This window comes from Falco punctatus (assembly GCF_963210335.1).
Source record: "Falco punctatus genome assembly, chromosome: 7".
Lineage (NCBI taxonomy): Eukaryota > Metazoa > Chordata > Aves > Falconiformes > Falconidae > Falco > Falco punctatus.
In genome coordinates this window covers 9,154,313-9,179,788 of record NC_137587.1, presented here as the reverse complement: position 1 = coordinate 9,179,788, position 25,476 = coordinate 9,154,313, and the positions used below count along the sequence as shown (strand labels likewise).

At 53.4% G+C, this 25,476-nt stretch overlaps 1 protein-coding gene across 2 annotated transcripts; it reads left to right on the top strand.

Annotated features, from left to right (window-relative positions):
• Positions 1–979: 979 nt before the first annotated feature.
• JDP2 (Jun dimerization protein 2) lies at positions 980–24,883 on the top strand. 2 transcript variants are annotated; one of them, XM_080395844.1, is made up of 4 exons: positions 980–5,339; positions 17,941–18,164; positions 22,850–22,954; positions 23,832–24,883. In XM_080395844.1, the coding sequence occupies exons 2-4, from the start codon at positions 17,964–17,966 to the stop codon at positions 24,015–24,017; spliced, it is 492 nt and encodes a 163-aa protein (XP_080251970.1). In that variant the 5' UTR covers positions 980–5,339; positions 17,941–17,963; the 3' UTR covers positions 24,018–24,883. The 2 variants fall into 2 exon arrangements, with proteins under 2 accessions (XP_080251970.1, XP_080251969.1); XM_080395843.1 differs by lacking the exon at positions 980–5,339 and adding an exon at positions 7,134–7,434.
• The last annotated feature ends 593 nt before the right edge of the window (positions 24,884–25,476 follow it).

Below are 25,476 nucleotides of genomic sequence, written 5' to 3'. Positions count from 1 at the left end.
GGGCTTCCTGACCCGGCTCCTGCCCTCAGAAAGCAGGACTTGCTCTGCTGGGTTTGGGTTGGACCCGTGATTGCGCCTCTGTGTTTGTCTCAGACCCCACCAAGTTTCCCTGAGATACCAGCTCATCCCTTTCCCTTGAAATATCCTTGCTCTCTTCAGACTTCTTCCTGGTCTCACTGTTTGCTTTCCCTCTTTTCCCTGGTTTCTGAGTTTTCTCGGAAGGAATCCCGTGCTCTGGCCTCCTCAGGCTGGAGTGTTGTGTTGTTGTTTTTCCTTTCGTCGCTATGGGCAGGGATTTCAAATACTGAGCCAAGGAGAGGGAGGGAAGAAGGGAGGCAGTGAAAGAAGGAGGAGTACAAGGGGAGGGATGAAGAAAACCAGGAAAGTGGGAAAGGAAAGTGTGTAGGGGAGCAGGGTAAGGAAGAGATGGTGGAGGAATGAAATGGGGAAGGAGGATAGAGGGCATGGTGGAGAGAAAGAGTTTTGGGTAAGTATCAAGGAGAGCTTTTTCAATGGTTCTTTTACTAATAACACTATTGCAGCAGACAGCAATATCCAGAGGAAGGGAAGGACACCTCTACCCCACACCCACACCCCCCATCTGTCTAGGACACAAGGCATGAGAGGTTATTCAAGGTAAAGAGATCCTTCAGAAAATGAACATCCAAGCCTAGAACAGCCGGTAGGAGCACAGGCTGCAGCAGGGAAAATTTTAGACGGGAATTTGGCAGGTAAGGGGAAAATGTGAAACACAAAGACCCAGAAAAAAATCACAGGACCTTCTTTTAGTCTGTTGGAAGTAGGAAGCCTGGGAGAGGGCTGGCAGGTTTTGTGGGAACAGGGAAGAAAGTAAAGCAGCAAAGGAAGCTTAGGGCACTGCAGAGAAGCTACGTAATTCATACACCCAAAAAACTCCCAGATACCCCAGATACTGCCCCCCCCCCGCCCCCAACAGTGCAGCTCAGCTGCTACAGACAAGGCATCCTCAGGCAGTGAGAACTTCTGAAAGCAAAGACTGGTGCCTCAGAAAACAACAGTCCCCAGGACTCAGCACCAGCACCTGAGGAGCGGAGTCCTAGAGACCAGCAGCTGTGTGCAGAAATAGAGGAGGGCAAAGAGTGCCAAGGAATTGTGGACACTGGTATTATATCGATCCCAGGAAAATTGCTGGGATGTTTATTAAAGATCTGCAGGTTCCTTCTGCACACTCACCTGGTCTACTACATTGCAGCAAGAAATCTGCAGCTTGCTTTCCTCTGCAAAGGAAAATCATGCTCCTGGAGCTGCTAGAAGTTATGGAGTATTTCCTGCTGTAGGAAATAACAGCAGGACATGGATTTTCAAAAAGCCAGGACTGGTGTCTTTCACAGGAACTTCTTGACGAGGCTAAGCGGCCATAAGTGATTTATGCTGGCATTGCTGAAATGCTGCAAAGAAGTGGAAACTATAGGCCCTGAAGGCTCAGAGCAGTTTGTCTCTGGGACCCATGGAGGGATGGCTTTATAGTAGGGTGGAAACTAATCCAGAGAATATTGTAATGCCAATGAGTGAGTCTGGGATAGACCTTTAGCCGGAATACTCTGTGTGCTTCTTATCACCCTTGCTGCCGAAAATAAGGGAGATACAGGCGGATAAGGAAAGTTACTGAAAAGATGGAGCCCCTTCCACATAAGTAGGGATTGCAAGGAGCACAACATGTTCAGTTTGCAGAGAAGATAAATGGGGAAGAGATATGAATTAGATAGGACTATAACTTTTTTAGGAAAGACTATATATTTCAAAGTCTAAGTCAATGCCTAACTGACAAAGATAAGAAAGAAATTCCCCCCAGGAGAGGTTATTCCACAACTGTCCAACATAAAGATCATGTAACTTAAGGATGCAGCACTGTCAGAGACAAGGTTTTGCACAGCATTTGCCAGCCTGGATATCTAATCAGTTGTGTTTTTATAAACAAGCAGCCTGGAGATCAATCAGCCCATCAGCCTGTGTCCATCAGGATGCCATCTGACCGCTGTGGCAGTGACTGCTGTGGCCTCGGCACTGCCACCAGCCCAGACCCAGCTGCTTTCCCCCAGTGACTCAGGGGCAATTTACCATCCTCTCACTCCTACGGCTTGCACCATTTGTCTCTTTGCTCCCCAGCCCAGTTTTGCAAAATAACTGGAAATAACTGTTTAAAAAGAGAAATTGGACTAGAAACGAGATAGGGTTGCATGAAGGGAACAGCTAAATCAGAACTGAGTCGTGGCCGGTGGGGATGGTGTGATGCAGCCAGAGGTGGCTGAAGGGCAACTACATCTTGACTTGCATCACTGCCACTCTCCCCTGCAGGCTGAAGCTCTTTCGTGCTGCCAATAGGTGCTGTACTCTTACAGGAGTTTGAACGTGTATGTCCTAGGTTGCATCCTTCAGTGGATGGTTTTCAGTATTGACCACCAGGACTGTGGATAATCCTAATACTGAAGGCAAACATCAGCAAAAAGGGAAGCAGATTCATGAGGATTTGGGTGATTTAGGTGGACACGTGGCAGATGAAAAGCACTGTTTCGGGTAGCAAATGTTAGATGGCAAGTGTGGGAGCAAGGCGCAGGTCTGAGGAATCCAGGTTAAGCAGTGCCACAGCTCAGTTCTTTGAGCCCCAGTGGGTGGGAGGGGAATCATTAACCCTGTGAGCCTGCGCTGAGAGGCAACGCGGGAGGGAATTTTACATGTAGGAGGTCAGTGTGCGTTTATGTCTGCCAGGCATGTCCCACGCACACACTGTTTTTACTGGTCAGCCCTGAAGAGGTTATGGAAGGGAGGTGAACTGGAGTGGCTAACATCCTGATTAGACCTAGAATATTCATTAATATCAAGCACATAAAACTGTGCATGGACATGCAACAGAGATATTTAGATCTAGTGTATCATTGGCTTTCTTGGCCAAGAATGTCCCAGGGAGGTTACTGTGAGCTCATCTCCACTGACTGTGGCATCAGGAGGGTACGGAGGTCAAGCAAAGGACTATCCTTGCTGGGGTCTTAAGCATGCTTTCGCTGCGCTTGGATGTCAGGGACCCATAGGAACCTTGTCAGTGCTCTGGCTCTTGGCTGTGCCACAGGCAGGGCTGTGACAGCAAGAGTGATGCTGAGAAACCTGGCAAGATGGACCAGTACTGACACTGCCTCCCCCGCCCACCTTCAGAAGATGTGGGCCTGCCCCAGGCAGCACCACTCCTGCGGTGAGAGGGCCGCCGGACAATTCAGAAGAGAGGGGTGAGAAGGACAAGGATGGCTGCAGTGCCGTCACGTGGCGTCCTGGCCTAGGCCTGAATCCCGCTGATGAGCCACACAATTCATCCACATGTGGAAGGCAGAGAAACGCGTGCTGGCAGGCAAAGCAAAGGACTGAGAGCAGCTCCTTTGCAACCAAACTCCTGTGCTCGTGCAGCTCTGTTTTGCTTTAGAGTTCGCTCTGTTCCTGATAACTTTCTGGCCATGTGTTGTGTTGCAGGGGCTGTGTTTCCACATCCATGAACCTTCACCTTCCACATGCTTTATTTTGGGCAAAAATATGCAAATCATCCCTTTTGTCTGAGGAGAAAGCCATTTCCAGGCAGCGAGGTACTGACAGCTTTTTATATTCTGTGCAGCGGAACTTTTGCTTTTTTCTTAGCTACTCCTGTCTCCGTTTCAGATGCTGCCATTCCTACTTGGTTAATTTGTCTTTGTCAGCACATGTTTCCACAGCAGCGGCAAGACTGACCGGCCCTGGTAGGGCCAGCTGTGTTTACCCAACCACTCCGCGTCCTTCGTCGAGCAGCCTGTTGTTGGTGACTTTTCTGTTCACTTTTACCCACTGAAGCCACAAATTCTCAATGAATTCTTACGCCTTTTCTAACCCAAATGAGACTATCTGAAAAGTAAACATGTTTGGTGTTTACATGAGGCAAAACCCGGCTTGGGAAAAGAACAGCTCAAGCACAGGCGGCTGCAAGAAGGAGGAAAATTCCCCTGTGAGACAAGAGTTCCCAACTCAAGAAGGAATGATGCAAGTTTGTCCCTTTAAACATGTGCGTAAGCACTGTCCTGAACAAGGATGCTTCCCTGGAACTAGCTCTTCAACAGTTAAGTCAAACAAATTCCAGTTAGGGCTAACTTGGATTATCATAATAATGGAGGCTCAGCTGTCCCCAGGACCTGCAGAGGGGAAGCCTGAAGGAAAGATGTCTTAGGGGAGGAAAGACATCTTAGGGAAGGAAAGACATCTCAGGCCGGAGAGCAGGGTTCAGCTATACCCTCTCCTTCCTGCTTCCTGACCTTTTTCTGCACAGCCTTAGGTACACAGCTTCGAAAGCAGTGCACTGCAAACATGCGGCAAGTGCTGGTCATATACAGACTGGTAGGTGTGGGGTCCCTGTTCCCACCCTGCGGGGGCTTGCTGGCAGGGGAGAGCATCCATGAAGAGGTCCATACTCAAGGCTGGGGCTGTAGATGGCTGTGTTGCCGTGAGATCCCCCAGCTCTGCCCACTAGAGAAAGGGAAATGAAAAAGGGGAAAACAGTGGAAGGCAGAGCCGGGAGAGCTGTCTCTCTTCCAGCCCCCAGCAGAGAAGGGGAAATGGCACTTTCCCACCTTCCTCAGGGCAGGGAAGGGCTGCAGGAGGAGCCACGTGCTGGACTGGACCTTGCTCAGCCAGGTCATCGGCCTCCTCTGAAATCCCCTGTTTTTCCCCTCTCCGCTCAGGAGGCAGCAGGTGTGAGGGAGCTGCCATGCGCTGGAGGCAACTTGTGTGAATTGCTAGAGAGAAATATTGTTTATCAGCCACATTGGGATCCCTCCAGCCTAAGGCACTAGAAAAGTCTGCCCTATCTGATATAGGAAGGTGGAAGAATGTATATGGGAAAAATACATCTCAGCTCACACTTCTCCCTTCTCCCCAAGATGAGATGCCAAGGGTAAAGAAATACTGGATTTGTATGCAAAGGTGTATAGAAAGTATTCTACCTCTCTGAAAACAAAAAGATGAAAGAACAATGGCATGAGGAGAGTAGGAATAAGGATACATGTGCTGTGTCCTGCTGAGCCAGGCTGTTACCTATTTCTGTAGGACAACTTGGGCAAAGTGTATCCTATATTGAACGCAGCGTTTCTAGCCCCCTGCTCCTGCTCGGTCCCAGCTCCCCAGCTGAATTCTCTTTCTCTTGCTGACACAGAGATGAAGAGGACAAGGCTGGAAGTGCTGGTGGTGAGACCTCGTGGATGATGAATGGCATGCATCGTCAGCGGTGAAAAGAAATGAAATTGGTGAATTCAGAAAAGAAACAAGGACTGACAAGCCAGGAGAAGGCAAACAAGGTAGGGTGTATGGTGCCTCACTGTGCAGCTGAGGGGGGAGGATAGGTCAAAGAGATGGTGGTATTGCTCTGCTCTGTGACAGATTCCTTTTGTCTGTAGTGACCTGCCCACAGGGCCCAGGGGCATGCAGGAGAGCTCAGAGGAATTTGCTGGTCCTGAGTCCTTGCTGTGGTTCATCCTGTTTGGGAGACACATCTCATCTCTTTCCCCATTTACTTTGGGCACGGGCTCAGGCACAGGGAGCTGGGTAGTGCCGCTCAGCCCGACGGTTTTGCTAACCACTCTAGTATTTTTTCTTTCCAAATTAAAAGGTGTATTTCTGTCCTGAAATGCTTTAGGAGCTCCAGCCCTGGAGCATCCAGTACCTGTGACGGGTCTAGTGTGGCCCTGTGGGTGTGCAGAGCTTTGCTTCTCAGAGCAGTTTGGCAGATGCAGGTGGGAAGAAGCCAATGTTAGAGAGAAAGAGGAAGGAGACAATTCAAATCCATGCAAATAAGTTATCAGGAAGACTCCAGTCCACCATCTGCTCCCACACCTCCTCCTGACATCATGGTGCTAGAGCACCAGGCACCATGAGTGTGCATGTGCCTTGGGCAACGGCCCTCCTGGGATATTCCAGTGATGATAAGGGAAGACCAAAGCAGCTGGGCAGGGGAGCCTTGAACCCCTCTGCTCCCTCTTGGCTCCTCTCCATCCCAGTCAAAGGGCTGGCAGAGCTGGGGCTGGCAGACCTTGACCGGTGTATGGGGGAACCTGAGCAGGCCGGGCTGGGGTGGGATGAGCTGAGAAGGAGCTGGCTTCCCACGGGGCAGTGGCGTGGCCCCCCCTGCCCCTGTGTCGCTGCTTCCCTGGGTGACATGGGGTCGGCGCTGGGGAGCTGTGTCACTCTCCCTGGTCCTTTGCCTCTTGTTCGCAGGCGCAGGACTGAGGAGCAGGGGGCTCCACACACAGCTACTGCTGCAGGCCCGGGCAGGGCTGTGGCGGCACCAGGCTGTGTCAGCGGGGCTGCCCAGGACCTGGTCCTGGCAGGGCTGGGGGGCACGGAGCGGAGAGCCGGGGGGGGGGGGGGGGGGGCAGCGCAAATAGGAGTGTGGGAGGGGGCCCGCACCCGGTGGAGGGGTGCGAGGTGCCATGGTGCAGGGGTGCCGGCTGTGAGGGCACGGGCTTGCCAAGGGGTGGTGGGTGTGGAGTCCTGGGGTGCAGGATGTAGGGGTGCTGAGCTATGGGGTGTGGGGTGCCGGGTGCAGGATGTGCTTGGTGTGGGGTGTGGGGTGTGGCATGCAAGGATGCCAGGCTGTGGGGTGCCAGATGCAGAATGATGGGGTGCCGGGTGTGGGATGTCAAGGTGCTGGGTGCAGGGTGCGGGATGCGGGTATGCTGGGCTGTGGGGTGCGGGATATGGGGTGTGTGATGTCGGGGTGCCAGGTGTGGGGTGTCGGGGTGCTTGTTGTGGAATGCGGGGTGCCGGGATGCCAGGCTGTGGGCTGCGGGATGTGGGGCGCTGGGCTGTGGGGTGCAGGGTGTCAGATGCGAAATGGTGGGGTGCCGGGTGCGGGATGTCGGGGTGCTGTGTGTGGGTGCGGGGGTGCAGGATGCGGCGATGCCAGGCTGTGGGGTGCGGAATGCGGGGTGCCGGGATGCGGGGTGCCGGGTGCGGGATGCCGGGTGCGGGGTGCCGGGTGCGGGGTGCCGGGTGCGGGATGCGGGGTGCCGGTGTCCCGGCTGGTCCCACCCCTGCGCGGCGCTCCCCGCCCCGCGGCCCCGCTCCCCCGCCCTCCCTGACGTGTGGCGCTGGCAGCCCGGCCGGTTCCGCATTCCCGACCCCTCCCCGCAGCCCAGGGGCCGCTATATAACCGGGGCTGATGCAACCCACCCCGCCGCCTGCCACAGCCTGCGGGAGGCGCGCACCGGGGCGGCGGGGGGCGGCGGCGGGCCAAGGCGCCCCGGCGGCGGCCGGCACCGACATCGGCACCGACATCGGCACCCGGCGGGGCCCGGGGGTCGGGGCAGCGGCGGAGGCGGCGGGGCTGAGCCTGCAGCCCGGCCCCTGCGGCCGGGCCCCGCGGGCACCCCGGCAGCCCGGTCCCCCTGCACGGTGGGTGCGGGCGCGGAGCGGGGGAAGCGCCGGGATTGTGGCAGGGCGGGGGGATGCGCGGAGCATCCCGGCGCCCCGCGGCAGCGTGCAGGGTGCTGGGTGCTGCCCTCCGGGCGGGGAGGGGCTCCGGTGCCCGCGGCCGGGCGCGCCGCGGGGATGCGGGGAGACCCCCGGGGTGGGCGCGTGGGTGGGGGGCGGGCAGAGCCGGCCGGGAGCGGAGCTGCGCTGCCCCCGCACCCGGCGCTGCGCGGGGGCCGGGCCCGCCGTGCGGGGGTGCCCGGGCCCGGGCTGCTGCCCCCGCCCCGCTGCAGGGCCGGCGGGGAGCGCTCCCCCCCCGCCCCGGTGCCGCCCTCCCGCCGCTTCACCTGCCGGCCGGGCCGCAGGTGGGGGCCGGGCTGCCGGGCGGGGGCGGGGGGGGGGCGCTGCCGGCCGGGCCGCCCCGCGGGGCCCGGGGGAGGGAAGGGGCCCCGGGGCTCCCCCACCGCGCGGTCCCAAGTCCGCTTTAGCAGTGAGGCATGGAGTTGAATGGAAGTTGCATTCTTTTGCACGGTCTGCTCCGGGAGGCGGTTTGCTTTTTCCATGGGAGGGAAACGGGTTTGAGAGCAAATTAGGGGAAAGGGAGAAATACCAAGAGAGCAAGAGCCACGTTATGTTTCCATTTTGCTTTTAATGAAGGCCCTGTGGAGGTGTATTTGAAAACACAGGGTCTCCTATGCCTTCAAGGAGGGTGAGAACACTGTGCTGGCTGGTTCCAGGGCCATATGCAGCGTATGGTGGCCAATGAAACAGGGCCTGGCTCGTTCTCTTGCTTGTCTTGGCAGCCTGCTCCATGGCTTGCATTACCAGCCCTGGAACACAACCACTGCCAAACAGTGTGTGTGTGTGTGTGTGTGTGTGTTTGGACTCCGAGAGCTCAGCAGAAACAAATGCTTCTGCAGCTCAGACTAGGATTTTTTAGCTAGTTGCAAGAAAAACTTTCATGAAAAACTCGATCTGGAGCCTGCTCTGGGAATTTGCTGGGGAACGCTTGCACGGGGACATCTGGGAATGCCAGTCGTTGGAGTTCAGACTCTTAGTGAGGCTTGTAGCGATTTTAAAAAAGCAAAAACCTTGCCCGTCTGGGGATGAGTGGGTGGGTGCAGGAGCCACCATCTAAACCATCCCTGTGTCACACAGCGACTGGTTGTTCCTGGGATCTGGGGGATTGACATGATCTGCTGAGAGTTACCGTGAGGGTTGCTGCCGCTGTTGCCTCGTTGAGACACCCACGGATGCTTCTTGCTCTTCACGGCTGAGCATTGAGCATTTCCCTCCTCACAGGATGCAAAGGTCTCTGTGCTGCGGTCCTTGCCAAGAGTAGATATTCCCTCTTACCTCCTACCGCCCTCTCCATCTGAGCAGCGTGTCCATCTAGGCCGCTCAAGTGTGGGCAGTGCTGAGCATCTGCTCTGTGGTCTCCTTCCCTGTGCTAGTGTTTGCTGCTTCAGCTGCATTGCCTGGGCCAGGTACTTGGCAGCACGCAGTGTCTCGAGTGAGAAGCTGTTGAGAGGGTCTTTTCACAGCAGTAGGCTGTTCCAGGTGGACCTGGCCCTAAGAGCAATGGAGACGCTCATGGTGTGTGATGTGGACCTCTTGCCAGCCTGCATGTGTCCTGTAGTGCCAGTGTGGCAAGGAGGGGGCACGGCAAATCTGATGCCATCTGTCTTTGGCTGCTTGCGTGGATTTTTCAGTTGCTTCGGCTGTCCAGAGTATCAATCCAAACATTGCAGACTGTTTTAACATGCAGCCAGGGAGCTGAGGGTCCATATGGTCCTCTCAGCTGAGCAGGACTGTTGCAAACTAGCCAGAGCTCGTCTCTATATAGAGACCCATATGGGTTAGAGGTCTTTGTGGATGACCCTGACATTCAGGGCATAATTTTGAGGAGTTTGTAGGGGGAGGCCCTCTGATTTGAGTCCATTCTTGGCCTCTCAGGAGCTCTGTGCCGGAGTAGAGTTGTCGTCTTGAAGATTCCAGCCCTGACCACATGTGGTCATGGAAGGTCCTGGGGGATTTCAACAAGTCGGTCATTAACCTCAGTGTCTGAGCTGCAGCCCAGCTCAGACCAGGATACTCCTCCTTCCTCAAACCACTTTTTGCTGCTTCAGGTAGAAACAGGAGAGTTTTTACCCTCCTGCTCTGTACTGCCATCCAGCAGGTGGTGCAACGTTATTAAATGTCTGCCAGAAATAATTAACTGGCAATTGCTAATAGTATACTGTGATAATTAATTGCATTTTTTTGCAGTTATCACAATGAATTACTGCAATGGAGAAGCCTTGCTATGCTAGGTGCTGTACAAAACCCCGCTGTCACAGGTTGCTTACAAGTCAATCGCTGCATTGCAGTGGTGGGGGCAGTGTAATGCTAAACTAGAGCTTTTTTACTATCCTGTGAAGGTATGGAGGAAAATGCTCAGGGAAAAAGAAAGACTGTGAGCCGACTGCTTTGCTAACGGCAAAGAGGGAGTTATTTCTAAAGCTGAGGACTGGAGGGCCAGTGTCTTCCCCTCCTCATAATGGCGATAAGGAGTCAAAGCATCAGACAGGCAGATGTGGGGGCCTGACAATGGAAATCAGTTGCATTGGGGGCTGCAAAATTGCACTTCTGCTGAGGAGAGGCTGTCTGCTCCGGGCTGCCCTGTGCATGCCTCCCTGATGGAGAAGAGGAGGGAGGCAGCAAGGCTCTCTGCGTTCCTGTTTTCAGAAAGCTTTTCATAGCCGCCTGTCCATGAATGACTCGGATGTTCCTCTTGCCATCTGTGTGAAACTAGATGTGCAGGACTGAGCCAGACTGTTCTGGCGCACAAATGGGCTTAGACTTCCATCTCCTGAGGAACTGTTCTTCACAGCTCCTTCCTCTCTAGCACTGTGGCCCTGCAATCCTCTCCTTGGAGCTTTGGGAGTTTGGGATGGTGCATCACATGTGCCGGCATTCACAAACCCTGCAGCTCTTCTCCCGCTGTGTGGGGTTACCTGTGGGAGGAAGGGAACAGCAAGGGCAGCAGCTGGGGGGAAAGGTACAGATGCTTCTTTGGCCCTGCAAGCTCAGGACCTGATGTAGGAGCTGTCTCTCTCCTGGAAGTGGGGTGTGGAGGCCGTGAGGTACTACGGTGTCTAGCACACTGAGGTGGCATGCTGCCGCTCAGTGCACTTGGTAAGCCATGCTGCGATTGTGCCTTAAACTGGCCTTTAAATGAAGGGGAATCTCCCTGATGCCATAAAATGCTAAGTAATGTTAGGTCCTTGGTGAAGAGAGGGCGTGCACAGTTTTACCCTGGTGGGTGTCACTGCAGCTCTTCAGTATGCTACAGGTGGAGGGTTCCTTGGCATCGCCAGGTTCGGCAGAGGAATGAATGAATGAAGGCACAGTGGCTGTTAGAGACCATGTTTGCCAGCGCTGCTGCATGGGTATTGAAAAGACAGGTTACAGCCAAGGGGCTTGGCTGCTGCTGTGTTCTGATGGTTGGCAAATAACTGATCCTGATCGGTGTGGCCGCTGGCACTGGCACTGCAAGTTACTGCTTCTAACAATGCAGACCAGAAGAAGCTAGACAGGAGACGGGGTGACCTGCTGTAAGGTACTAGTCAAAACCAGATGCATCTAGAGCAGATAGCAGTTGTGTGAGAATGGGAGACTATCGCAATTTAGGCAACAGAAGAAAACTAATTGCATGGCTAGGTACTTGTGGCACTGGGAATATGGGGTAGTGACTTTATGCCTTCAACTTTGTCGTGCTTAATTTGGCATTCACTGAGGGCTGCGTCTTGAAGTGGAAGAAAGTCCGTTGTAGGCTGTTGACCCTCAGCATCCTGCAGTCTCCCCAGCCCGAAGAGTCCAGATGGAAAAAAAGCAAGCGGCTTTTGCCTCAGAGCAGTGATAGCCAACTGCCCTGTCTTTGTTTAGGAAGTCACATTCTTGGGGCATGAGAAGTTGGGCATGTCAGGAAAGGGCTTTCTTATAAATCATCCTTCTGCTAACAGAAGGAACTAGAAAGTTGCAATGTGTGATATACAGGCTGAGCAAACTTGATAACCAAGAGCTAAAAAAAGCTAGAAAATTATAATAAAGCCATAGTAAAATCCAAGGAACCAGAAGTTGCTTTTCATGGATGATAACACTACTTCTGATCTCCGCAGCAGAATTATTGTGTGCTGGCCAGGAGCAGATGAAAGGCCGATTGCCGTGACTTAGGTGCTCCCAGACAGTAGGTACAAATGGTGATAGTACATTAAGTGCTAACACGCTAATGAAGAGATCAAAGATTGCTTGTATGGTGTCTTGCAGACTTTGGCAGTGCTCTGACGCATGGCAGCTGACAAGAAATGGCAGGCGCCCGGGTTGAGCCTGGAGTGAGAGAACAGCAGGCAAGCATGGCCTTGGTCCTGCAGGCAGCGTGGAGAAGGGCTGGTAGGGCAGCCTTCGCCTTAGTGTAGCGCTTAACATGGACAAAAAAGAAACATGCCGGTATTTAGTGTCAGAATCTGCTGGCTGGCAATATTAGGTGCTAGACTGGCTCTCTGAGCATCGGAAGGGTACTTGGATCAACCACTGCAGATGTCAGAGCATGTAAAATAGATTATGTTGGAAGAAACTGTGATTTATAGACAGCAAAATTGAAAATAAGGTTGCAAACAGCCCTCGCTCTTGCCAAGGAGGCTGACAGCAGAGATAAGACAGTAATGGCAATTTAAATTGAAATGTGACTGTTGGAGCCTGCTTTTGGGTGGCATGGTCCTATCTGCACAACAATGCTGTTGATACAGCAACTGTATTGGGTTTATAAAAAAGCATCCCTGGGTAAGTGAGGATGCATAGGATGGTCCTGGGGGAACAGTGGATACAAACTATGGCAGTTTCTGCACAAGGAAATGAATGTATGCTTTTAACACAGATAGGCATTCCTGTGCCAGTTTTCGTCTGTGGGTAAGAATAGCACTGAAGAGGTGGCAGGAGAGGTGTGAATACAGGCTAGCAACCAGAGTACAAGCCCCCGGAGGCACTGGGTTACGTGGATTATGCCTACGCACGTTAGATTTATGCTGCACGTTAGATTTATGCCGTGACTGCTGTGCAAACATCAGCTCCTTCAAAAAAACCCTAAGCAGCCACCAGAAAAAAGCAGCAATGAAATCGGTATGGGAAGGAAAAAAACCTCAAACCATGAGTAGATGAAGATTGGAACTACAGGAGAAAGAATAGGAGGGTATGCAGGGACGGTGTGACCGAGGAAGCTGAGCAACTGTATGGGACAGTATGGACTTGGTAAAGCTTCCTCCCTCTAGGTCGCAGGCTCCAGCAGATAACAGACCCTGGCAGTAGGAGAAAAACTTAGGAGTAATGGGCACTGCCTTTAAGAAATAATAAACCAAGCAGTGTCACAGACCATTGACCATAAGGACATAACTGGGGGATGAAGCACAGAAACGCTTTTCACTGATGGGAAAGATGCAGCAAAACCAAGGTGAGCCAAGGAAGCGGTACTGTTATCATCTCTGGGGATAAGGGTGCTGATAAAATAACCAAGCTTGACCAGAGGCTGACCGAGACCACGACGACAACAGTGCCAAAGCAAGGATGCAAAAGTGACTGCAATAATTAGGAGGGTTTACAGACATTTCGGCAAGAGGTCAAGTCTTGTGTTACAGCATTTTAAGCAGAACAAGGGGAGCACAGAGGCAAAGCTAAGGAAATACAAACTGAATTTTGACCCATGAAATCACGTGTTGACCAGATTTTTGCTGCAAGGATAGTTGCTGAAGAGAGCATTGAATGACACAGGCTGCTCATCACTGAACTGAAGTTTTAAGAAAGCCTTCTCTGTCTCGTGATTTACTCTGGAGCATCTTGATGTTGTGGCACGGAATGATGAATAGCATCAGTGCAGAAGGCACGGCTACAGCGAATGTAAACTTGAGCAGCTGGCGTCACGCAGATCCCAGTGTCAGATGTAAGACTACACATTCTCTTTCCCCTCACTGCTTTGCTTTGCTGTTGGCTTCATTATGTGAAAAAGCATAGCCGGTATAATGCAGGAATTGTGTGGTTCAGCCGTAGGACACCAGAAAGCTAGGTTTTACTGAAGACACAATGTTTCTCGGCTCATGTAAGGAGACACTGAAAGACTGTCTGGCACTGAGGGGGAAAAAAAGACTGTGTTAATAATCAGATCTGGAAAGAAAAAAAAAAATCTAATAAGAATCCTAGCTAAAGCCCTGTGTTAGAAAGTGAAGGAATACAGAGGTGAGTTGGTTCATGTGCCTTAGAAATAACAAACACTGCAAGGGAATATCCAGAAAGAAATTGGGAATTGGCAAGGCACCAGCCCTGTTCATCCCATCCAGCATGATATGGGTATTGAAAAATTGCAAATTAAAAATTTTTTTCAGGTGTTGAACTTTGAAGTTATTTCTGCCCTATGATGCAAACATGGTAGGAATATAGTGGAGCTATAGGCAGGCTTGTCAACATCTTCCAGGTTAACGGCCTCAGGAAGAGGACCAAAATATCTAATAGAATGACATGCTTTGGCTTTTTTGACACAATCGTAGTACAACGTCTTGCCTCTAGTGTTAATCAGAAAAGAAAATGGAAGTATGTGGGACTTGGGATGAAAGGAAAGCTTCTCTTACAGGAAGAAGAGGCAAAAGAAGCAGAACAACAGTCCCTCCGGTCAGCAGGCAGTGGCAGTGCCTGGGGCTGAGGGTCATCGAGCGCTAGGTGGGCTGATCTCTCACTGCACCCCTGCTCTGCAGAGAGGGATGGCATCTCTCTTTGTTCCATCCTTATTTCCATGGTTATGGTCCTGCTGGGAATGGTTTTACATACCTCTCCAAGGTCTAACTCTGCTTGACTCTTGGCAGGTCTCAATGTGCTCCTGAGCTTCGTGACCCCTGAGCAAGATCTCACTTGTAGAAGCTAATTCCCTCTTCCCACCTAGCTCTTGGCTCATCTTAATGTGCAGGTTCATGTTCTTCCAGGTGGCTCCTGGCACTTTGGTTGGAACAGCCTTAGATTTTAGTTTACACCAATGCGGGTGTGATGTGGGCTTTGGCAGTGCAGTCCCTGGATCCAGGATAAATTTTTAGAGCATGTTAGGTGGGCCAGCTCCTTCATTCCGACCTGTGCCACATGTCACGCTACTACAGGGGCTATTTCAAGGCATATTAAGTATCTGATCAAAGAGGCAGAGGGGAAAAGGTGGGCCAGAGAAAACACAATGTTTTCTCAAATCTTTAGCCAGTTGTTCCTGGGGAGCTGCCCCAGGCTCAGGAGTACAATGGGATGCTCAGTGGCCAGGTTTCTCCTCCCTCCTCATTTCATAAATCGCAGTGACCCTGAATTTGGTCTAGCTGAGGACCGGGACTGGCCAGCCCAGTGCTTGGGTGCTGTCAGCTGCATCTTGTGATGGAAGACAATAAATGAAAACCAGGTCCCCCAAGTCCAGAATGGATTTAGGCATCCAGTGCTGGGCTCAAGTCAGGTCACAGCCTGAAGCCTGTGAAAGGGTGGGTTGGGGTCCCAAACCAGTGTGTGCCATTGCAGCTCACGTGCGGTATTTGCAGGAGGGAGACTTCAAGACAGTGTTCATATACTTCAGCTACTGATTTTGTTATTTTTTTTTTAATTATTGTTTTCACTTAAGTCCAAACTGTTCAAGCTGGGGATGGACTTCTATGGGATTGCTGGTGAGGAGGTGTGCAGCAGCTGGCCTGGGGTGTGCTGCTGTTAGCAGGCTTCATCCCAGTGCCGCAGCATGTCGGCTTAGTGGCAGCGGCTGGGAAATGGCTAACTCTGCAGTGCATAAAGCCATCTCAGAATGGTAGGCTGAATTTAACTCCATGCAGCTGAGGCCTGTGGCAGTATGTCCTGGGAAGAGCCTCTGGAGTCATCTCCCTTTACCATGCCACCGTGCTCTCCTGCTGGAGAGGGGCAGTGAGGAGGATGGTAAGGATTTGGACACAGTCCCCAAATAACTTTTTGGATTTTTCCGCCTGGAGTGCAGCCTAGGGTAGGATGGTGCCCAGCTTCTGGAGGAGTGAAGCATCTTAGCCATGTGTAAGCCTGAAGGGAAGGGGAGGGAGGCAGCCTGCAGCTTCAGAGCCTGGCTGCAAGCAGGCATCTCCTGACACCATACAAGGCAACTGCTGCAGCTGTGGAATTACAGCTGTTTGTTTAGAGATTGCTATGGAGGAATGTGTAGTTTGGATCCGTTTAGGTCCTTACAATCTCAACAAGTTGATGTGTAGTCTTTTCGGAGGTCAAATGTCATTACCAAGAATTTTCTCTTTCTCTTTTGGCACCAGATGGGCAGGAGTCCTCTTCTTCGGGTGGTATCACTTTGCTTCAGAAGTCACTGTCTCTGCTATCTTTCCCATCTTCTCCTTTTCAGGCTCTAATGGGTGATGGAAGCAGACGACTTGATTCCTGCTCACCACCTCTTTAGGGTCACACTCTTGCTGCATTTGCTTTCCATGCTCTTTCCCAAATCCCATTGGTCACCGCTGCCATCTGCTGAGCAAACTCTGCCAGGGGACATCTCATGCTGACACCTGGACCTTTTTGGTGGCAGATTAGAGTGTATGACAGCTCAGCATACTGGGGCTTATAGACACTCTCTGATGCAAATCCCCTTGTCTATCATGCCAGGATGGCTTGCATAGCATCTGCGCTGGCAGCTGTGGAGCTTGCATTAGCGCCTCTAACCTTGACTAACCTGTATGATTGGCTTTCCTTCCCTTCTGCTGCTCATCTCCTGTTCCCTCACATTAACAAATATACCAAATAATCTCCTGGGTAGAGACGTACCAGCACCAAGAAATCCTTAACTCTCTGCTTGTCATGATTAACCCTGTTCAATGTTCAACCTGCTCCCACTGACCCTGCTTGGGGGGGGTGTGTGTGTGTGTTGGACCAGGTGAGCTCCTTCCCCACCTCAGCTGTTCTGAGACTCCATGATCCAACAGTCCTGTCTCACACGCAGCTTTAGGCAAATTTTCAGCCTGGTACTGACATAGATTTGTAACCCCAGGATGGCAAGTGCTGAGCAACTGTGGCAGCTGGCTTGACAACGTGTGTGTGCACAGCTGTACTGCCTGGACCAAAAGTCTGCATCACCTGTCACCTGGTCTCTCAGCAGCTCAGAGTGGATGCCTTGGAAAGAGCAGGGCAAGTGCATGTTATGCCTTGCTTAATGCACCACCTCACTCTGGCAGATGGTGCTGTCAAAGCTTCCAGGAGTTTGTGCAGACCAATGTGACTGATGGTCCTTAGTGGACCCCTCTTCCATGAGTTTGCCTTCGTTCAACTCTCATTCAGCTGCTCATTGAACCCTGCCTTGTGACTGTCTGTAGTGGTTATGGAAAGCTGCTCCATGAGATTTTGGGTCTGCTCCATTAGCCCGTTTCTGCCTGCTGTGTGGGTGCTTCCAGGGGCAGGATGGGGTGGGTGCCTGGAAGCTCTCAGCTGGGACTGGTCTGGCTGGGCAGAGCAAGGAGAGCCGTGCACGAGCACTGGGACATGTGGCTGAGTTGTATTGCATGTGTGTGGGAATGGTTGCTGTGTGGACAGAAGTTGACCCTGCATGTTGGAACTGGGTCACTCGTGAGTGTCCCAGGCCAGTTGCACAAGCAGGGATGTACTTGTGCTGTAGCCAACAACCACCTGTCCCTTTGCTTTTTGGCTAATACAACAGGTTCTGCTCTGTGGGCTTTCCATTTTAGATATAACTGTATTTCTTTCTCTCTTAGCTGCTTGTTCTTCATATTTCCTGGTAACTTGCTTTCTTCTGCCTGTAAGTGACTTGCCAAAGTTTGTCATGTTCTCACTTTGTGCTGCAATTTTTTCTCTTTCCTGATGGAGCAAGGTGCAAAAGGTTGCTTCTATTTCCCCTCCCCTCCAGCCCTTGCTTCCTCATTTCTGTGCTGGGAGATGTTTGTTCAGTGACAAGTTTTTCTCTCGTGGTTTTATCCCTGGTTGCTGTGCGCTGTGTCCCAGCCCTGACCAGCAGGCTCAGCCCGCCCGGAAGAAATCCAGCCCAAGGCATGTTATGTTCCTCTTTGTGCTATTTTTCTTCTTGTCCTAATAACATACACATTAATCAAAACTCAGGTAAGAGCAAAGCTTCACCTTCTGCACTCCAGAGAAAGGTGTGCTGAAACCAGTAGTCCATGGGACCACATCACTGTTGTTGCAGCCAGCTCCTGTTCTGGTGCTTTGCCTCTCAGGTCTTTTCCCTTCCTGGTTTACACACCAGGAGCATATCCTTTCTAGCAGGATTCATACATTTTTGGTTTCTCTCACAGAAGTTCTACTTAATTCTTTCCTTTGCCATCCCTGGGCGAGAGCGGCTTCTTCCCTGGTTCACACTCTTGTTAGGTGATGGGACTGTAGAACAGGATTGGCCTGTGCTGTGTCGTGAGACCCTGTCGCTGGGTTGTAACGGGCTGTGTCTTGCTCTCCCTCCAGCCTACGAAGCTGTTTCCCCTGCTATGATGCCAGGGCAGATCCCTGATCCGTCCCTGACGGCTGGCGCGCTGCCCGGGCTCGGCCCCTTGACGGGACTGCCTGGCACAGCCCTGACCGCCGAGGAGCTGAAGTGCGCCGACATCCGCAACATCGGGGCCATGATCTCACCGCTCCACTTTCTGGAGGTGAAACTTGGGAAGAGACCCCAGCCCGTGAAAAGTGAGGTGAGTCTCGGGGGCTGCTGGCTACAGATGGCCCTGCGGGGCCATTGCCTGCACCTGCCTGGGTTTCTGTCCTGCCTGTGCTTGTTTCCTGCCAGGGTGGCCAGCAAGGTGTTCTATAAGGATGCCACGCCACCTGTTTGGTGATGTGCACATGTGTTGGCAGCTGCTCCACTGGCTGTCTCTCCCCCGTGTCTGAATTTGTGTCCCTGCAGCATGGGCTGGGAGTAGTGGCCTTCGTGTCCCAGGCCTGACTGGTCCCACACAGCTGTTGGCAGCTGGCTGAACTCAATCCCTGCCTGCGGAGTGGGGTCTGGTGCAGCCAGCGTGTCCCTAGGTTGGGGCATGCACCCAAAGGAGAGGCCGAGCAGCCTGTCAGAGGGCTTGTGCGATATTTTCATCCCATCTCTGCTGCCAATGAGTCTTTGGTGCTGCTGGCGTTGGCGTTGCTGCCTTTTTCCCACGGGTCGAGCCAGGTGGGTGAGCAGTGCTGAACGGTAGTGGTGACTCAGATCAGCTGGGGCTGCCCCTGCCCCTCTCCTCGGGGGGGCCTGGGTTCACCTCGGGGCTCCTGGGACAGGGAAGGTTGGTGGCTTCTGCTCAGTATCGTAGGCTGGCATGTTGGAACCAGGCTGCAGGGACTTGGGAGACACTTGCACAGCATTTTCCTGGTGTGGTTGACTTGTGTGTTGGTTGTCCAGTCTTTGACTCCTTGACCATTGCTGTACTGGTGGTGAGTGTTTGCACCTCCACATGTCAGTTCAGAGGCTCCACTTTGGCGAGGGTGGTGGCTGCTGTCAAAGTCGAATAAACAACCCTTCTGAACAGTGAGGGTGTCCTCCTGCATGAGGCATCAGATGATGCCGTGTGAGGGTGACTGTGCGTTCTCTGAAAACATCAGCGAGGAGGTGGTAGATGATGTGAGAAGCTGCCTGTGATGAGCTGTGCATGGAAGGGCGTAAACCATCAGTTCCAGGGAGCAGCCGCTCTCCAAAGGGTGCTGATGCTTGATTTGGCCCAACTCTTAGAGCAAAAGCTCAGCGGCACCCAGGTCCACCTGTGGGGGGGTGCCTGTTGTTTCTCCCCAGCCCCTTGCGGTGGACTTCTGCAGGCAGAGCTGGTATGATGGAGTTGAGTCCATCTGATCACCTTGCACAGGAGCCTGGTGCCCAAGGGGGTGTCCGGTCGGCTCATGCAGCATTGCATGGAGATCCCCTGGGGAAGGACTGCGCAGCTCTGCAGTAGCAGGAGGTGAGGCTAGGATGCTGTGGTGGGCCATCAGGAGGGCCTGAGGGATGCTAATGGCTTTGGTCCTTCAACAGGCAAAGCTGTTGTGGGTTGGCAGCTGAAGCCGAATGCTGTCCCAGGCTCTTGGCCCGGGTGTCACACAGCAAATGGGGCGCAGTGCCTGCCTTGCTTCCTGGGCTGGGGAAGAAAGAGGGAGTCCGTAGCTGTGCTATCTTCCCAGGCACAGCTCCTTCCCTGGGACGTCTCGGGGACCTCTGAGCTGGCCCTGCAACAGCTGCTTTTGCTTGCTGGGTGGGGGGATGTGGTCTCACTGGCCTCTGCATAACAGGGACGGGGCAACTCTGTCCCACAGCAGGTACTGGAAGTGGCGAGCCGGTTGCTGAGACACCGTGTGGAGGACAGATAAGGGGAAATCCACTGGCAGCCCCCACACCCACACGGCTGCCTCTCCTGCAGCCAGTTCCTCCCCTGCATGGCCTGTGAAGCCGAGGAATTGAGGACAGCAAATGGAGCTGCCCCTGGCACAGGCTTTGCAGCGAAAGCCTGGGGGAGTGAAGCAGGAGCTGCTTATCCCATGAGTAGCCAAGAAGCTGCCCACGCATGATTTTGCAATGCAGCCCGCAGCTGCTTTCTTCTTGCGGGGAGCGGAGCCCAGGATGCTGGGTGCTGGCACGCCATGCTCTGTGCACCGCCTGCGAGGGCAGGCTGCTCCCCGCGAGCTGCGGCACGGGCGGCTTTCTCGGCTGTGCTGGGGGGACCGTCATCTCCTGGTAGTGGGGTGTTTGTGCCTGGGCGTGGGTGCTGGGCGCTGGCTTTCCTGCAGTGTGGTGGGCAGGCTGCCCTCCTCTTGGGGCAGCTGGAGGCAGGTGTGGCTGAGTTCCTCTGTCACCTAAATCCACCTGGGGTGCTCCCTCTGGAACCAAACCCTGCCCCTCAGGCTGGTGATCACCTCGGTCCCTGATGCTGCTGACTGAAGCGATTCAGGAGGCAACCCCAGACCTTCTGCCCACAGGGCTCCCCTGGAGACTGGCGGCTGAGACATGCTGTGGGGTGGTACACCATCACTGTCCCTGAGTAGGCTCCTAAGCCCCCCCAACACCAGGGCCATGTCACCTTTCTGAACTGAAATCAAGCAGAAGCGGAGAGGGGAAAACCTGCCATCTTGAAGTTACAGGATCTGTGATCAAAAAACAGAGCCAACAGTTCAAGCTGCCACTGTCTGTGCTGAGCCACCCTCTTTGAGCATCTGTAGCCATCTAAAGGTCACTGCCCTTTGCTGGGCCCTCTGTGGGGTGGAGGGGAGGCTGAAGGGGACGTGGGCAGGTCACTTAATCTTTGACTCTCACCGAATGGAGCAACAGAGCTTGGAAATGTCAGGTAGCTCCCAGGGATACTCTGAGGCTTGTGCGGTCTGTTTGCTCTTCCAGTTCCTGTTACAACCCACAGTGTACTTTGCAGGAAAGTTTTGGGGTGTGTTTCTTGAGGTTTGGAGCTGTGAGTGTATGTTCCCACTCTACACCCTCCTAAATAATCGAACTGAAAGGCTGTGAAGCTATCTAAGGGGGTTAGATGAGTGGTTAGTAAATATGCGGGGGGGAATGGTGGCTACCCTGATGTCTACCTCCTCTTAAACTCTGCATGGAAATTTTGTAAAGGCTGCTTATGCCTTTGCTATGGGGTATCCTGGTCCGGCTAGAAGGAAAAGGCAGCAGAGCGTGGAGTTAGAGCCCTCCTGGTCACTTCTAACACCTGCCACATCTGAGCTATGTGGATGTAGTGAGAGCTGGCCATGCCTAACTGCGCTTGGGGCATCAGTGCGGTTCCCATCTTGGTTCTTGTGAATGTAGCGCAGGATGCCCCATGGCGCGGCCGTGGCAAAGGAGCGGTAGCAGCTTGAGGTGACTTGACTTAATATTTTAGCCTCAGCTAAAGTAGCAACTCTGGTATAATGCTTGGGAAGGAAGTTAGAGAAGGTGCAAAAGCTATTAGCACTATAAGACTTGGACACGGTCTTCTAAAGCATACTACGTGCTGCATATTGGACACGCAGCTTAAGGTGCCCCGTTCACCTTCGCTCTGCTGAGTCAATGCTTCATCCTGTCCTTGGACATCACGTTGAGATGTTTCGATTAGCGGGCTTTGGACTCGGTGAATGTTAGCAGCATGCAGTTTGCTGTGGATGATGGGACCTGCAGCTTTTGTTTCTTGCAGGCAGCACTGGTGTACCTATGTGTGGGGTAATCTGGTGGCCCCATGCTCCCACCACCGCTTTGTGGCCTTGGCATTGGGATTCTCTGACTTTCCTTTTGGGATGATTAAGCCCAGGTACTAGAGCAACAAGGCTGCTCAGATGATGTGCTGCAAGAGGCTCATCTGGGAGATGTGTCCCTCAACCACACTTAAGTATGAAGAGAGGGATGTGGCTGCCTTCTCAAGCTGGAGCTGCCCTTAGAGAAGGTGCAAAAAGCTGTGGAAGTGCTCATAAAGCAAATGTTGCTGCCACTGCATTTGAGAAGATGTGTGCTGTCAGGTGTCACTTGATAGGAATGAGGCAGTTTGGTCTGACATCTCAAAATTTCAGAGTCCAAGACCAAATGTGGATGAAGGCACTGGGGACCTGTCTTCTCTAGCCATGCTAGAGCGTGTAACCTGGATGCTGCCCTCATGGGGCTTTCCAGCACTCAGATTTTTCTTGAAGGAGCTGGTTTGGGTTCTCAGATGTAAGCATGCCATAGGCCATTTACACAGGCTTTGTAGTAAATATCCCTAAATACTTTGATTATGGGTTTCCAAACCATAGGGCTTATTGGCCTGGCCTGTGCGGTTTGAGTCAAACAGCACAGAGCAACTGAGTCATGGCGAACAGCGCAGGCACTGCCGTGTCCTGCTTCTTCACAGGGGATGCAGGACCTGTCCCCACCTTACTGCAGTGGCCCCGTGACTCAGCGAGTGCTGCAGCTGCAGCAGACAGTCCTGTGTACTGGAAGGAGGGAACAGCCAGGCCCAGCTGGGAGAGCTTTCAGGTTCCTCTGCTTCTTGCTCTTCCCTGCACGTTTGATGCTTTGAATGACTGCGCTCACAGAGCTGCGTGACGAGCTGTGCCTGTCTCTGCAGGATGAAGCTTTATTCCTCTTGTCCCTGTGCTCTCTCGAGGAGGGAGCAGCCCTGCAAAGAGTCTGTCCCCTGCCAGCCAGGTCCCCGGCTGTGGGTACTGCGCTGGTCTCCCTCCCTATGTCCCCACAGCGTGGAGTTAGAGGTTGTGGCAGCAGCACGCCTGGTTCCTGCTGAGGATTAGACCATGTTGCTAGTGGCCCCTGGCATGGGTGGCTGCCACCCCTCTCCTTGTCCTGTCACCAGTGGGGCTGCCGGGTGCTCATTCCTACCTCTCACCCTGCCCCACACCTGCCGGCTCTGATCTGGGCTTCTCCATCTCATTGCAGCTGGATGAGGAAGAGGAGAGGAGGAAAAGGCGCCGGGAGAAAAACAAAGTAGCAGCAGCACGATGTCGTAACAAGAAGAAGGAGAGGACGGAGTTCCTGCAGCGGGTGGGTGCCCTGACCTGTCCTAGGACACAGCGGGGACCTTGGTGGGGGCACTTCCCTAGGAAGGTGCCCCATCTGTGGGCAGTGCTCCTTCCAGATCTGCCCCTCTGCCTCCCCTTCCTCCTGTGCCCTTTTCTGGGAAAATTCTGGCCTGTTGCCCCACTTTCCGTGAGGGGATGAAGGTGGTGGCCATGTGTGCCTAGGCAGAGCTCACAGGTATCCCTTTTGCCTGTGGTACCAGGGATGGAGAGGGCTGGAAGCGGCCTCTGGGCTTGGGGGAGAGAGGGCTGATGGTGTCCCTGCCTCGGTGCTGGAGCAAGAGCACGCGTGGGAGTGTGGCACACGACAGGGGCTGACAGCATGCTGGCCCCTTGCCCAAATCCTGAAGGTTTCCCCGTTGGGAGGCCAGATGCCCTCTCAACCCGTGACCCCCAAGGCAGAAGAACTCTCACGGCACCTTGCTGCTTTTCTGCAAGGGGTGGTGGGACATGGGCAAATGACACAGTGGGAGACAAGGAGCCATTTCACAAGGCCAGATCCTCGCAGATGGAGGGTGAAAACTTAAATGTGGGTTTGTTTCCAAACACCCTTCTAGACCATGGAACGCAGCCAGGCAGGGGTTTTGTTGTGGCTCGGCAGAGACCTGTCCTAGGAGGTGACACTGTATTTCCTTGCTGTGGCGCTAGGTAAGGCAAGGCAGCAGGGCTGGGGATGAACTGCCTGGAGGGACCTGGTGCCTCAGCGTGTCTTTGGGCTGCCTCTGTGCTGCAGGGGCTGAGTGGCAGTGCTGAGCAGAGATGGTTTGTTGGCCAAATCGCTTCTCCTTGTATCCTGTGCTGTTGGAGTAAAGTCCCATGTGGTTGTGTTTCTGTCCTGTTAGGAGTCTGAGCGTCTAGAGCTCATGAATGCTGAGTTGAAGGCCCAGATAGAAGAGCTGAAACAGGAGAGGCAGCAGCTGATCCTGATGCTGAACCGGCACCGTCCCACCTGCATCGTGCGGACGGACAGCATCAAGACGCCAGAGAGTGAAGCCAACCCACTGCTGGAGCAGCTAGAGAAGAAGTGAAGGTGGCACTGGGCCAGGAGGAGGAGACAGTGGCGCAGGGTCTTCCAGGGTCTTTAATGTATGTACTGTATGAAGAACTGTGCACCCAGGCCTGGTGCAGCCAGGACCCAGCGGGCTTCCTTGGGAACTATGGACCAAACAAATATGGGGACAGAGAAGATGAGGAACCTGTCAACCATGTACTCTGAGGCTGAACCCAGGAGCAGGGCTGGTGGTGCCGGTGAGGGCAACCTCCCTGTGATACCTCATCATGGCCCTTCAGCCCGCTCACAGCCCCGGGGACCTATGATGCTGCAGCGCGTCCCATGAGGACCACGCGCCCGTGGGGAGCAGGGGCCGCAGGCAGAGGAGCAGCAGCCATGTGGTGCCCTGCCCGGAGGCTGCCGCCACTCCTGGCGCACGCTCCAGAGGGAAACCCAAACCCAAGAACCGCAAACACTTGACGCAGCCCCGTCTGGTGGGCAGGCCTGTCGGGGCTTGGTGGCGCAGGCGCCCCCCATAAGCACACTCTCAGTATAATGTTTACAGCCCAGCTGTCCGTGTCGGCCGTGCTTTTGAATGCACATTTTTACACTTTTTTTAAAGTATTTTTTACAAAGTTTTTATACAGCGATCTCTATATGGATTTATATAATCACTAGATGTGATCCCATAGAAATGTATGTTATGATGGTCTGTTTGTTACAAACGCATATGCCACAGTTATCTCCATTGTGTTACTTGTCCGGTAGTGTCTGGCTCCTTCCCTGGCGTGCTGGGAAGTGGGTCCAAGCTGCCCTCCGCAGTGGTGTCGCTACCCTCTCCATCCATGTATGTCCTTCATAATACTCAGTTCTGTATCTCTCAGTAAATGTTACCTTTACGTACGGCACCCTTCTGTGCTCTGTCTGGGTCAGGCCGTGGTGGGCTCTGGCCAGCGCTCAGCACCGTGGCAGCATGTGCCAGGTCTGACCGTGCCAGCTGCGTTCCTGGCTGAGTGGGGTGGTGGAGTTGATCCCAGAGCTGGTTTGTGGTGGTTCTTTGTGTTAGCAGGTGTAGGCCAGGGGAATTCGCCCTGGGGAAGCTGGGACCCTCGGAGGCAGCTCTGACCATTGCCGAGCAAGAAGTAGCTCTGTGCTGCACTGCAGAGGGCAGGCAGGCCGTGGCTTGCCAGCTGGCAAGGCAGAGCTGTGAGATGGGGAGAACATCTATCTCACCCTTACCTGGTTCTTCTTGTTTCACACTACAGTACAGTAGCTTAGACTCACTTCAGGGATGAGAAGGAGATGGGGGAGCTGTCACAATGTCCTTGTGGTGATGCTGCCTTTGTGGAAGAAGGTGGAGAATTGTTCCTTTGGGTCTCTGTCAAGTCCTAGCCTTGCCCCTAACTGATGTGCTGGGAAAGCTGAAAGAGAGCCTAAAGCTTGCCCTGGGCTTTGGCCAGTGTTTGAGCACAGGAGTGTGGAGGTTGAGAAGATAA